The sequence below is a fragment of the Pollachius pollachius genome, assembly GCF_949987615.1.
Source record: "Pollachius pollachius genome assembly, chromosome: 10".
Classification (NCBI taxonomy): domain Eukaryota; kingdom Metazoa; phylum Chordata; class Actinopteri; order Gadiformes; family Gadidae; genus Pollachius; species Pollachius pollachius.
Window position 1 is genome coordinate 10,662,148 of NC_136943.1, and position 12,500 is coordinate 10,674,647.

At 44.1% G+C, this 12,500-nt stretch overlaps 2 protein-coding genes across 2 annotated transcripts in view; one reads left to right on the top strand and one right to left on the bottom strand.

Moving 5' to 3' along the window:
• Nucleotides 1–3,364: 3,364 nt before the first annotated feature.
• On the bottom strand, nt 3,365–7,841 carry LOC307081681 (charged multivesicular body protein 1b). The gene is made up of 8 exons (XM_079744937.1): nt 7,702–7,841; nt 7,319–7,416; nt 7,047–7,193; nt 5,825–5,893; nt 4,873–4,980; nt 4,443–4,486; nt 4,232–4,304; nt 3,365–3,681 (listed from the first exon to the last, which is right to left on the bottom strand). Exons 1-8 carry the CDS (start codon nt 7,715–7,717, stop codon nt 3,637–3,639), a joined length of 600 nt encoding a protein of 199 aa, XP_079601063.1. The 5' UTR covers nt 7,718–7,841; the 3' UTR covers nt 3,365–3,636.
• Nucleotides 7,842–11,225: 3,384 nt separating this feature from the next.
• Nucleotides 11,226–12,500, top strand: part of LOC307081650 (terminal nucleotidyltransferase 5C-like) — a gene marked incomplete at both ends in the record, with an annotated part of 3,983 nt that continues 2,708 nt past the window's right edge. Inside the window, 2 exons of the mRNA XM_079744901.1 lie at nt 11,226–11,531; nt 11,840–12,127. Of these exons, the coding sequence (XP_079601027.1) occupies nt 11,226–11,531; nt 11,840–12,127 (594 nt within the window). The remainder of the gene's footprint in view (nt 11,532–11,839; nt 12,128–12,500) is intronic.

The window sequence follows — 12,500 nt, forward strand, 5'->3', positions numbered from 1 at the left end:
GTGCACACATACAAACACACACATACACATGTACGCATATCAACTGGTTATCAGGGTCTCATTAGCGATTGATCCTCTATCCAGAGATGTTGGATTGAGGATGTAATTATTAAGATCCTTAAAAGCAACATAATCCTAACTCCTATTACACGTCGAATGAGGTTTGGTGAGAACTTGGCTATAGTGCACGTCATTTGCCATTTCGTTCGTGTTTTGGATGTTGAGAAATTACAACGTAGTTGAAAGCCATGTCAGGACACATACACAGGCCCATGGCACAGATTTACCAATATAATGCTGAAATCCACTGGGGTATGATTCGTAAAATGTTGCTTAGTTAACAAGTCAAACTCTAGTTTGACTGGTTTTGTGACTTTCTTTTCGTCAGCTGTACTGGACTTTAACTGATGTTAAACATGATTTGCCAAACTACTCACAGTGTACAAAGAGACAGACAGATTGATGTGAAGAAATAATCTGGCGGGAGACTTTCATTCAGAAAGACAGAAAGAATGTAATCAGATAGACAGATGGACATAAATTTGTCGGACGGTCAATCAGACAGAGAGACAGAACAGACAGACTGACATCAGACAAGGCTGTATATCTAGTGGTGGAGGTGGTGTTAGTGGTGGTGGGTGGTGGGTGATGATGACATGTGTCAGGTGTACAGTATATGCATCTGAGGATGTTTTAAACCCAAAGACAGTATAAATGTTAATGGAGCATGATACAGAGAAGGATGGGCCGTGCCAGCTGCACTGTGTGTGTGTGTGTGTTTGTGTGTGTGTGTGTGTGTGTGTGTGCCTGCATGTATGTGTGTGTGTTGCCGAGTGACAGTATTACAGCTTAAATGCAGCGTTAACACATCAGACAGGAAGCAATGGTCAAGGGGTGAGTGGAAACAAGGGAAGACCTTAAGCTGGAGTAATTAGAAATACCCACCCACACACGCACACATAAACACAAACATACACACGCACACACACACCAACACTCAGAGTGTCAGACAGACACACGGACAGACACACACACACACACACACTCTCACACACACACACACACACACACACACACACACACACACACACACACACACACACACTACAGATGGAGATGGAGAAAGCCCTGGGCAGCATTGATTGGTCACACATGCCCATGGATATCCGAGCAGAACCAATCAGCTTAGCTTCCTGTGTTTGACCTGACCTCTCATGCACAGTAATTGAATATTTCAGGTCGGGGGTGGGGGGGTTGAAAGATAAGGAGAGAAACGAAGGAGAGAACGGGATAGGTGCCCCGCTGAACCCTCAACCCCAAGTGCACAGCCAAGTACTTATTTATTCTCTGCTTTGCTATCACAGCTAGTACATGGGTTACTGTGTTTATGTGTAGGTGAATGTTGGCAGGGCTCCTGGTTAACAGACTGAGGGGGAGAGGGAGAAAGAGAGAGACATGTAGAGAGAGATTGGTTGGAGAGTTGAGAAAGACGTAATAAAAAAAGTTAGAGAGTGAGAGAGAGAGTAATAGAAGACGAAGACAAAGAGAGAGAAAGAGAAAAACTTAGAGAGAGAGAGAGAGAGAGAGAGAGAGAGAGAGAGAGAGAGAGAGAGAGAGAGAGAGTTTTACGCTGGGGAAGGGTGGGGGGGGGGGGTCCCTGGCTGTAGGAAAGACGAGCCCACCAGATCCTGTTAGTCCACTACAGGCACCAGGATGAGAAAGTGTTGATGGCATTAGAGGGGAGCACCTCAACATATTGAACACTAACTATCACACACACACACACACACACGGACACGACCTATGAAGGTGCTGTGTACTGCACATCTGGTGAAAGTGTCACTTCACATACACATGCATGGTAGAGCTTCAAGTAGAGCCCAAAACAAGGAGAGATATCCATTCAGAAAGACATGTGGGAAAAAACAAAACAAACCAGACTTTTACGGCTCTGATAGGAGGATCTTATGTTCCAACTACCGGCAATGACTGACATGTGCGGGTTCATCTGGGGTCGTGGCTAAATGGGAAGTCTTTTGGATAATTCCATTGACTATCTGAGGGGGAACTATGATTGAACTGTGTGTGTGTGTTTGTGTGTGTGTGTGTGTCTGTGTCTGTCTGTGTATGCACGTGCACTGAGAGAGCAGCCGGCCAATCACTCATTCAAACTCTGTCTGTAATAAAGCATAATGGCGGGCTCTGTGGGCTGGCGGGAGTGATGATGATGACGATGAGGCTAATGGCTGTCAGGGCGGCGAGGTGCACCAGAGTCGTGCCTGACGGTGATTAGGAAGGACAAAGTTGCAGGGGTCAGAGGTAGACACGCCTGTCACTAGTACGCACCATGTTTGCACTGTGTGTGTGTGTGTAAATGTGTGTGTGTACTCCCATGTATATTGGGAGAGTGCAGCACAGGCAGCACCTGTAATGGCTCCCAGCTGAGTGTGTGTGTGTGTGTGTGTGTGTGTTTTGTGCGGGGAGACCTCATCCCCCTATTCCTCCCCAGGGACGTAGTGGAAGTCGAGGCGTGTGTCTTGTGTGTGTTTCTTGTATGCCTTTGTGTCTTGTGTGTGTGTGTGTGTGTGTGTGTGTGTGTGTGTAATAAGGCTCTGGCATGCGAGTGGCAGAGGGCCGCTTCCTCTACAGGTGACACCTCTGAACTCTGACCCCTCATCTGTTCCCTGTTGGAGGGGAGCATGCGGGATGGGGGGGATGGAAAAAGAGACGGGGAGAAGAGAGAGAGAGAGAGGCTATTCAGAGGTGGATGGATTGACTTCAAAAAGTAAGACTAATAATTGTGACATCGATGGACTTGAAAAGTGAGAGAATCAGTCGATCGCAATAGAAATGTTTTAATAATATATGTACAGTAAGTACAGCATATTAAAGCTGGAGATTAACTTAATTAAATAGATAAATAAATAAGGAACCGGGTAGCTTCATACCAGTGTTTGGAATAAATTAAATACAGTAAGGGTTAATCATAGCACAACAGACCACAACACACACTTCAATGCACAAAGAGCTCAATTGCAAAGACAAAGTGGAAATAATGAGTCCAGTGAATCCTTATGGACTTAATCAGCGATCATACCAGGGGATTACATGATAAACCAAATAGGACCCCAAAACTCCTGCAACATTCACATTCAGTCATGCATAGTAGAATTTTAATAATGCAAATAAGCATGTCTTCAATTGCAAACCGTTTAGGAAAATATCAAAATATAGGATTTTTAACAATTTGAAATGTTACGCTGTATTGTTTAACAGTATTTCTTGTAAACAGTTAAGAGTCCCATGGGATCACTCACAATGAGGAAACAAGAGGTTATCCCTTTAAATACTATACATGGTTATTCATGAGCCTCATTCATAATGATGCGTGGGCAGGTCACATACAAAACAAAAGGACAGCGATGCAAGGAGGTAGGCGGTTTTGGACAATAACCATCTGAGCTGTTTTTCCCTGTATAACCCATTCTGAACCTGATCAGAAAAAGAAGAAGAAATGTAACGAAAACAAAAAGACAGAAGAGGAAGATCCAATGATGGAAGAAATATCACTGCCTGCGTTTTATTTGTATCTTCGTCTCCTCCTCCACCTCCTCCTCTCTTGCCCTCTCCAGTGCGCTACACCTGGTCCCGGAGTTTGGCCAGCCGCTGAGAGAGCTCATCCTGGTGAAGCACAACACAATAACACCACAGGTCAGGTCAGGGAGCAGAAAACACCAAAAGACTGCAATGATCTTGACAGCTCAGTAAATCTACGGTCAGGCTACCACTAGAGAACTTTAATAGACCTCATCCTAGACCGTTTTTGACCTGAGTCTCGGAGGCAAGATGGAGCATGGCCTCAATATCTATCATTTTTCATGTCATGGTGACCTCTTTTTATGGTAAATGGCCATGTGTCAGTGTCAATGTCAAAGATCTTCTCGGTTGGATTTCTCTTTCTTTTGCGTGAGATGCACTATCCACGTTCCTGTACGGCAGGTGTTATGACAGTAGCAGTATGGAACTGGGCTGAATCAAGGTATCAGTAAGGATATTATAAGGCGCTATTTATTCTCTCTTTTCCTTTGAAGCACCTCCATTTGACAGCCTTTTTCTCACGACTACGATTGCAACGGCAATGACGATGACAGCATGCAGCAAAAGTGTTTGTGGATAAGTGGTATTGAAAAAAGACAAATGATGCAAACCACTTGTGGTCCGTGGACATTACCTGTTCAGATGATGCCACCGTTGAAGCCACCGACCCGGTTTGGCTTTGAGGAAGCTCCATGTTCAGATCCAGTCTGAGGGAAAGAAAATCATAAGACGGCATTCACCATGAACTAATCCGTAGAGGTATGCCATACTTTAGGATTGGATATTCCTTTGGCAAGTACTATGCTCAATTAAGACCTCTCAGCAGTGTTTGTCTTAGTACTCACCCTGCTTCATCCGCCATTTTATGCAATAGTGTGTCCACCTCGTTCTACATACACACACACACACACACACACACACACGCATGCACGCACGCACGCAGGCACACGCACACACACACACACACACCATGAAATAAACACATGTCAAGAAATAATCAGAAATGGTAAATGGATTGCACAATGTGTAATTAACCATTTACAAAGCTACAAAATGATAATGTTCACCAGTTCTTACTTTACATGGCATGTAAAAAGTTAACACAATAGAGTAAGTCTCTTTTGCACTTTGATACATTCATAAATAAACAAACACAAGATAAACCATTTGCTAAGAGAAAAAAAGAAGTTAAATCAGCATTGGGGCAACGTTAATGTGACTACGGAGGAAGGGCTGCTGGTTTGAGGGGAACAGAGGCCTGGCGCTGGGTCCTACCTGGGGTGTGGTCAGGGTGGTGCTGTTACCCATTGTCTCCTCCATGTGTGCCGTCTGCACGTCCATGGTCTCAAACTGGCTCTCAAACTTGTCCATTAGACCTGAGATCTTGTAGGGAAGAGAGGCCAGATGTCTAGTGAGGATCAAGCCATTTAAGTAAAGGGCTGTTCTAGCATTGTGACACCATTAGGCCTTTCACACACAACCTCCCGATTGTCTCCGGAGAATCAGGTCCGGAGATGATCCAGAGTTGCCCTTTCACACATGCAACACACAGCCGGATGTAAGCCACATCAGAGGTGTTCACACATATTGGAGATACTCTGGATACTTAAAGCGAGGGTGTATCTGCAATATCAACTGAAGAGTGGTTATTAGAATGCAAAATACAGGCAAAAAGAGAGAAGACCAAAACTGCTATAAACACCTGCCCACTTGCTCATTATGAATTATCCGGATCTCAGATTCTCCAGACTTTACACTGGGGGCCTATCCGGTTAAACTTTGGGTAAACTTTGGGTAAACTCTGGTGGGGCTGATTCAGACATCTGCATTCACACATACAACCGGGTATAATCCGGAGAATGTCTTGTTTACAGTGCATGTGTAAAATAACTATTAGGGACTTGATGCCTTTGTAATAACTGTTTAAATCAATAATAATCAATAACATTTATAAAAAGAAAAAGAAATAGATAAAAATACAACTATGAACTTGGACTGATGCTCACAAGGACAATTTCTTACTCATCCCACGTTCCCTCCAAAGTGCAATTCTAGCCATCAAAAATTGGCGTCAAAAGATACAACCATTAAAACTTAAAAAATAGAGTAAAATCATGCGGTTAAAAGTGAAAGATTTTACATCAAAGGTGGAATTAAATGCTGTACTATGTACATGTGTGTATTTGTGTGACAGAATACATGTGTAGATGTGTGGTAGATCCCCTACCTTCTCCAGGTTCATGCTCTTAAGCGTAGCATCCATAGACTTCACCACCCCCGTCATAGACTTGGTGACCTGGACAAACCAAAATCATTTATTTTAGCTTGCTTGTTGTCAGAATTAGTCCATTTTTGTGGTCACCATTTTGTAGTGTTTCCGAAATTTTATTGTACAAATCTAGTGGACGACTATTCCACACTGCCTTTATTCTATAGTACCATAATGCACCATTAAATAAGTGTCCAACTGATGCAGACTTACTTCTGCACTATATCCCAAGATGCATTGTAGTTTTCATTGTCATCGGATTGATCCAAATAAGATGGTCTGCACATAAAGGGTCTTTATCTAATTGAGCTGTCACAGTGTGACATCTATCAAATGTCGGTTTGTTTATTCGACCTACACATGTATGCCGATAGATTTACAGCCCATAATTAGTGTCAGAATTCCCACCTGTCCCCTAAACAGTGTACTATATAGTGTGTCCTAATTATGAGGGCTCAGATTACCCAATAGGGAACGGTCTATGTTTCCAGAATGTAATTGAGGAGGTACATGTACTGTGACCATACTGAAACAGAACTTATTGCTCTTTCCTTATGTGTCCACAAGGGGGCCCCTTTGCCCTGTTGATTACAAGTCCTCCTCTGAAATACGTTTGAGGAAAGGCTGAGTCAACCAACCTCAAGTAATTGTGGTGCCTGAAAACTGAACACAAACACAAACCAATACATATGCATCCTCTTTGAGAGGCCCATTATAAATACATTTCACTCCTAGTTCTATATTTTGGTCTTATAAGGAAGGTGAATGATAGATTGACAGTATGATTGTTGAATATCTTTAAAATGTATATTCAGGGGCATGCCCAAGAATATTTTGAAACTAGTCACTACCAGTGTTTTGCTTTATTTTTAACTTAATGTATAACAAAACCTTTTTCCAGGCCTATTTCATTCACATAACAGCTTAAGTCATGGAAAATAGAAATATACTTACTTACTTAATTACTAAATACATCTCGTATAAATTTTAAATGATTACTCATACTGTACCCCATAGGCCAAAACAATACCAAAGCAACATCAGATAAAAACATTATTGATTAATTATCTCTGCATTTTTTTTTATTGCTGGTATTTACTTTAAATATTATCTTTGCAATGCTTCATTATACAGAGAATGCAAATGGTTGCAATGCCATCTGTTTACCAGAGACCCTCACCTGGTTCACGGTGACAGCCGTCTGGACTCTGGCGGCCACAGCATCTACACGGGCACTCATCCTCAAGAAGTTAATGGACTGATTCTTCTGCCGGATGGCGTTCTCCGCATGGATTCTCGCCACCTCCATATTGCCCTTCTGAATAGCCTGAGGGATAATAGAGAAATAAGACACAACACAATCAGGTTGAATAGACCCATTACAACAACCAGCCATAAGTGGGCCATTATTGTATCTTCAGACATGCGATAAGAAACATGCTCCTTATGTACCTTCTTTACTTTGGCCTTCTCTGCTTTTTCCTCCTTGTCGGATCTTTTGGAGTTGCGCTGTAGCTCTTTGGCAGCAAACTTCAGGTTGAACAAATGCTCTGTTTTGAGGGTCAAGGATGTAAATAGTTTATGATTGCGATGAAATGATACTGCTACACAAAGATAGTCCACAGCAAAGCAATTATGGCTGTCATCGTGGAGCAGTCTTATATGTTCAACTTAATGGGTGCAAAGCGACAGATGGGTTGGACTAGCATAATTATTATCCTACAGATACATAATCATATGAGCTGGCTTAACGCTGACTTGTCAATATATGTAGCTATGCTAACAATAGCGAAGGCTATTATTTAGGTTATCTACGCTGGAAATATAAAGGATACTCTCCATGTTGGACATTTCCAAGTTCTCTTCTCGGGACCAAAAGCCTGGCGACACTTCAGCCGGAAAGAGAAACAACAACGTCTAGCGATATAACAGTCTAGCCTTCCTCGGCCGTTTCGCTGTGGAAGGTTTGTTTTGATTCTTCACGGAATCTTTTTGCAGAGGCTCCCTGGTGGAGACTTCCGTTTGCATCACAACGACGTCACAACAATGCAGTCACGATTCCAGGGTGTCGTGCACGCTTCTCCGTACGTCACCAGCATCCCATCACCACCCCGTCGGAGAACTCAGTGCACGTCCAAAGGGAGACAAGTCGCTGACTAAAAATAGTCCGTTCGCTTCGTATCAGTGGGATGGGGTCCAGCAGGGCTAGTGACGTCACGTGTGTTTTTGTAATTGATCGTATCAAAAGATCGCGCGGCGGCGGCGTCTGAGTTGTGTCGTCCTATTATATATATTTTTTGTCGTCTCTGGTGGAAAACCATTGTCTGTGAATAAACGATGCGTAACTGCGTAACACTGTATTTTTTATTACTCAAAATAGGTCGAATTTAGCATTCACCCGTTATTTAGCTAATGCAAAGCCCTTTAGCCATTCACCCATTAGTAACAGGACATGTTATGTCAGAGAGTATCTACAAAATGTGTGAGAATAAATGAAATGGTAAGGTATGTAACAGACATGTGATAAAGTGATTATGCATCGGTCTGAGTAAGAGGGGGGGGGGGGATTTATAGCTCTGCCTCTGTTCACGGTAGCATCGTAGATGACTCATACGCTGATATTATGAATGGACACGCTATGTGCGCGTGCGTACGTGCGTGCGCGCGCTCGTGTGTGTGTGTGTATGTGTGTGTATGTGTGTGTGTGTGTGTGTGTGTCTGTGTGTGTGTGTATGTGTGTGTATGTGTGTATGGGTTTGAACCTTGCTTTTGGGTTCTATATATAAGCCCTTATTTTCGGAAATTGTGCAAGGGAAAATAACATATGGGTAGCTAATTTGGCTGACGCCGGAGTATTGCGGGCCATCCCTTAATGGCTCCTAAATCAGTCTGAAGTTCAGGGTGCAAGTTGCAGCAAATTCGGACCGTCGTAGGCTATCTATATGTTAATTCGGTTAACCTTTAATGCGTATAGTGTAGAGGCGCGCGGCTGCTCGACCACTCCTTAACGGGATGACGGAAGGTCGCTATGGAAACTGCGTTACGCCTAGAGCGGTCGAGAAGAAAACAGGAGAGCGAGACCCAAAAAAGATTCCTCATTTCAGCACCGCACCTCCTGGACAGCGCCCGCGCGCTCTGCCCGGCCGCGCCGAATGACACCGCCCGATATGTGCTGAATCGTGAGGGGACAGAAACCGCACAGATACTAAATCAGAACCCATAGTAGCGAGGATCCCCCGAGAGACGGCAAGACCTAAGCCGCCGACTTTTCTTACTTCGCGCGTGATTTCGAGAGGCACTTTCTCCCTTCTCTCACGAGCAACAGGTAAGCCCCTGAATACCATTGTCTGTTCATCCGGATGCGTATGGCTTTAGCCTACTACGTTTCATTCAATGACATATCATTGCATGTTTAGGTATAGTGTTTTAGTGCGTTAATAGGCTATATCAACATCTATGATCAATTATAGGCTATTTAGGACTAAAGTATCGTGTGAATGTGGTGTAGCCTACTTTATTGCAGTGCTCATTGTCATTTATTTATTGTAAAACCTACAGAAAATGTTGGCGTTTGCATAACAATTTCAGTTTATTTGAACATTAGATATGATAGCAAATATATGGATTATGCCGTTTTACCTGATCTCGGGCTTGCTACATTGGCTCGATCGAGGTTTTGAGGTTCGAATATGCGATGCGCGTGGATGAGTCACTGCGACTCCCAAGTTTGCAGAAGAGTGCCATAGGAAGGCGGGGGGGGGGGGGGGGGGGGAGCCACAAAGGAAACCTCACCGCGCATTAAGCTCTCCCTCCAACAAAGTGACAAGATGTTCTGTGCTCTGATCTTTTGGTTTACGCATTTATTTTTCTATTAAATTGTTTTGCATCATTGAAATGCACATAGTTTATACCAGTTGTCAGATATTTGGTGACCACATGGCAACACAATACAACACATGATCAAAGCTTAGTATTCCTTGTCTTTTATAATAACTCGTCCTTTGAAAAGGCTGATTTTTCTAAAAATAGGGAATAAAGTAATTGCAAGTGCAAATTACGTTGAGCTGGATGCTTTTATCAATTAAAACCAGCACAGCTCTACTGATTCCAACGATTCCTGGAAAACACTTTATGATTTCTAAACACTAATGCAATACCACTTATGACTGATGATGTTGCAGACCTCAGTCCCCAAATGTGATTTATCAACTAGCACTCAATTTATGCTCATTAGTACCCCTGTTTACCACCCTTTTAGCAGTGAAACATAGCAATCAACAGCAGTCAGCCATGTCACTAAGTGTAATTGATTAACCTCAACAATACGGTGGTTAGGAACTCAAAGTGGCACACTCAAAGGGCATAGACGTTTAGACGGCTTTCACGTATGAACATGGGATTCACATGCATGAACGACGCCCGACTGCCTGCCCTATAAGAAAGGATGCAGTTGAATTTGGAGGCTGTTTGCCTGGGGATTACACAAGGGAATGCGGACAATTTGTCAATTTGTAGTCGGTTAATCCCAGTTAGGTGTCTCATAGTGCAATACTGCGGCCTGGAAGACTCAGTTTGGCCAAACATGTTGTTTATGATCGATATCATCTGTTTTGCTGTTTACTCTCTTCTCCGGGATGTTATATAAATGCTTACATGTGCAACACACAAGTATGCTACTGCCGATGACTCACTCAATTTAACCCTTGCTCCTCGGGAGGACCCATCCAATCAACACAGACCCCTTCCTTTACGTCAGGATTTTAACATTTCTATGGTTTGCATGGCTGGCTCCAAACATATTGAGAAGAGCCCTGACTCAGCCAAAGGCACACTGCCACATGTCCCCTCTTGACCAGACTCAATAAAAGGGGGGGGGGGGGTTCTTAGTCAAGTGGAACAAAACTCCCATGTGAGCTACACACTGTAATTTGGCTGATTTAAAACGCTGTGCTTCCAATGTTATTCCACTCGGCTGCATTCAGTATGATCTAGTTACGCAGAGTGGCAGGATATTTATACAAGTGTTGTGTGCTCCAACTGTCAGCTTGTCAACACAGCAGTTACAGTATAGCGTGGGGGGGAAATAGCTGTTGTCCAAGCTGTGAATCACAGAGAGCTCACTGCTGGGGGGCAGTGTGAGAGTGTGTGGTAGCGTGTGTGTGTGTGTGTGTGTGTGTGTGTGTGCTTGTGTGTGTGTGTGTGTGTGTGTGTGTTTGTACACACATGTATGTGCGTCCATCTGTAAATATGTGCTTGTCTCCTCCGTTTTTTAACGCATATAAGGTTGTATGAAAACATGTTGCATTTGTCCAAATAAGCAATAAGCCCATCCTCCCGATTCTCCCTGCAGAACGCCATCATGACCGAGAGGAGATCCAACCAGCGTTTCCACAGCCTCAACGCAGAGCAGGTGGAGGTACTGGACCAGGTGCTCTCGGAGGTGGTTCCCATCCACGGCCGGGGGAACTTCCCCACGCTGGAGCTTCGTCCGCGGGACATCATCATGGCGGTGCGGGCCCGGCTGGAGAAGCAGGGCATCCTGGTGAAGGATGTGCGGCTGAACGGCTCCACGGCCAGCCACGTGCTGGTCCAGGACAACGGCACCAGCTACAAAGACCTGGACATCATCTTCGGAGTGGAGCTGCCCAAACAAGAGGACTTTCAGGTAGGATACACCTCCCGAGTTGAAGGGTAGGAAGAGTAAGCATAGCATGGGATTATGGGGATCACTGTTCCTTGCCCCCTTGAGAATCATATGTTTAGCTAGTTAAGACACTAAACAAGACACATCCTGGCTTCTTAAGTAGATGACGTGTTACTTTGATTTGTAGCATGTAGCAGTAGAGGATTCAATCATCGGAATTTAATTACAGGGCTTTTAGAAAATTCCTTCGAATAACACAAGCAATGAAAGGGAGAATCTTGTCGTTACATCTAGTTGTCATGTCCGGTTGACCTTTGAACCCTTTTCAGGTGATCAAGGAGTCCGTCCTTGGCTGCCTCCTGAACTGCCTTCCAGCCGGGGTGAACCGGGAGCGGATAAGCAGCGCCACCATGAAGGAGGCCTACGTCCAGAAGATGGTCAAGGTTTTCAACGAACACGACCGCTGGAGCCTCATCTCGCTCTCCAACAACAGTGGCAAAAACTTGGAGCTCAAGTTCGTGAGTGCTCTCAGGCGGCAGTTCGAGTTCAGCGTGGACTCCTTCCAGATCATCCTGGACCGTCTGCTGGAGTCCTACTTACAGCTGGAGGCCCAGCAGGTAGAGAACACTCTGGACTTGGAAAGTCACACGCCAGAGACTCAGAGTAAAGATTGTCCCTCACCATCTAACAATACAGCTGAAAAGAGAGAGATTATGGTTTCCAGTAGCAAAGATGTGTCAGAAACTGCAGGAGTTCCGGTCAAACAGCCAGAACACCGTGAACACATACAGCATTCACAAGAAACAGAACAACTTCCCGAACTGCAAAAACAAGAAGAAGAAAAAAAACCGACAGAACTTCAGGTACAAGAAAAAAGCACCCAAGAACCAAGACAACTTTTTGAAGATGTGGAACATTCTAACAAGATTGACGATGCAGAACAGATATCTGTCGGTGATTGTTTAGAAAATAAACATTCCGATCACACAG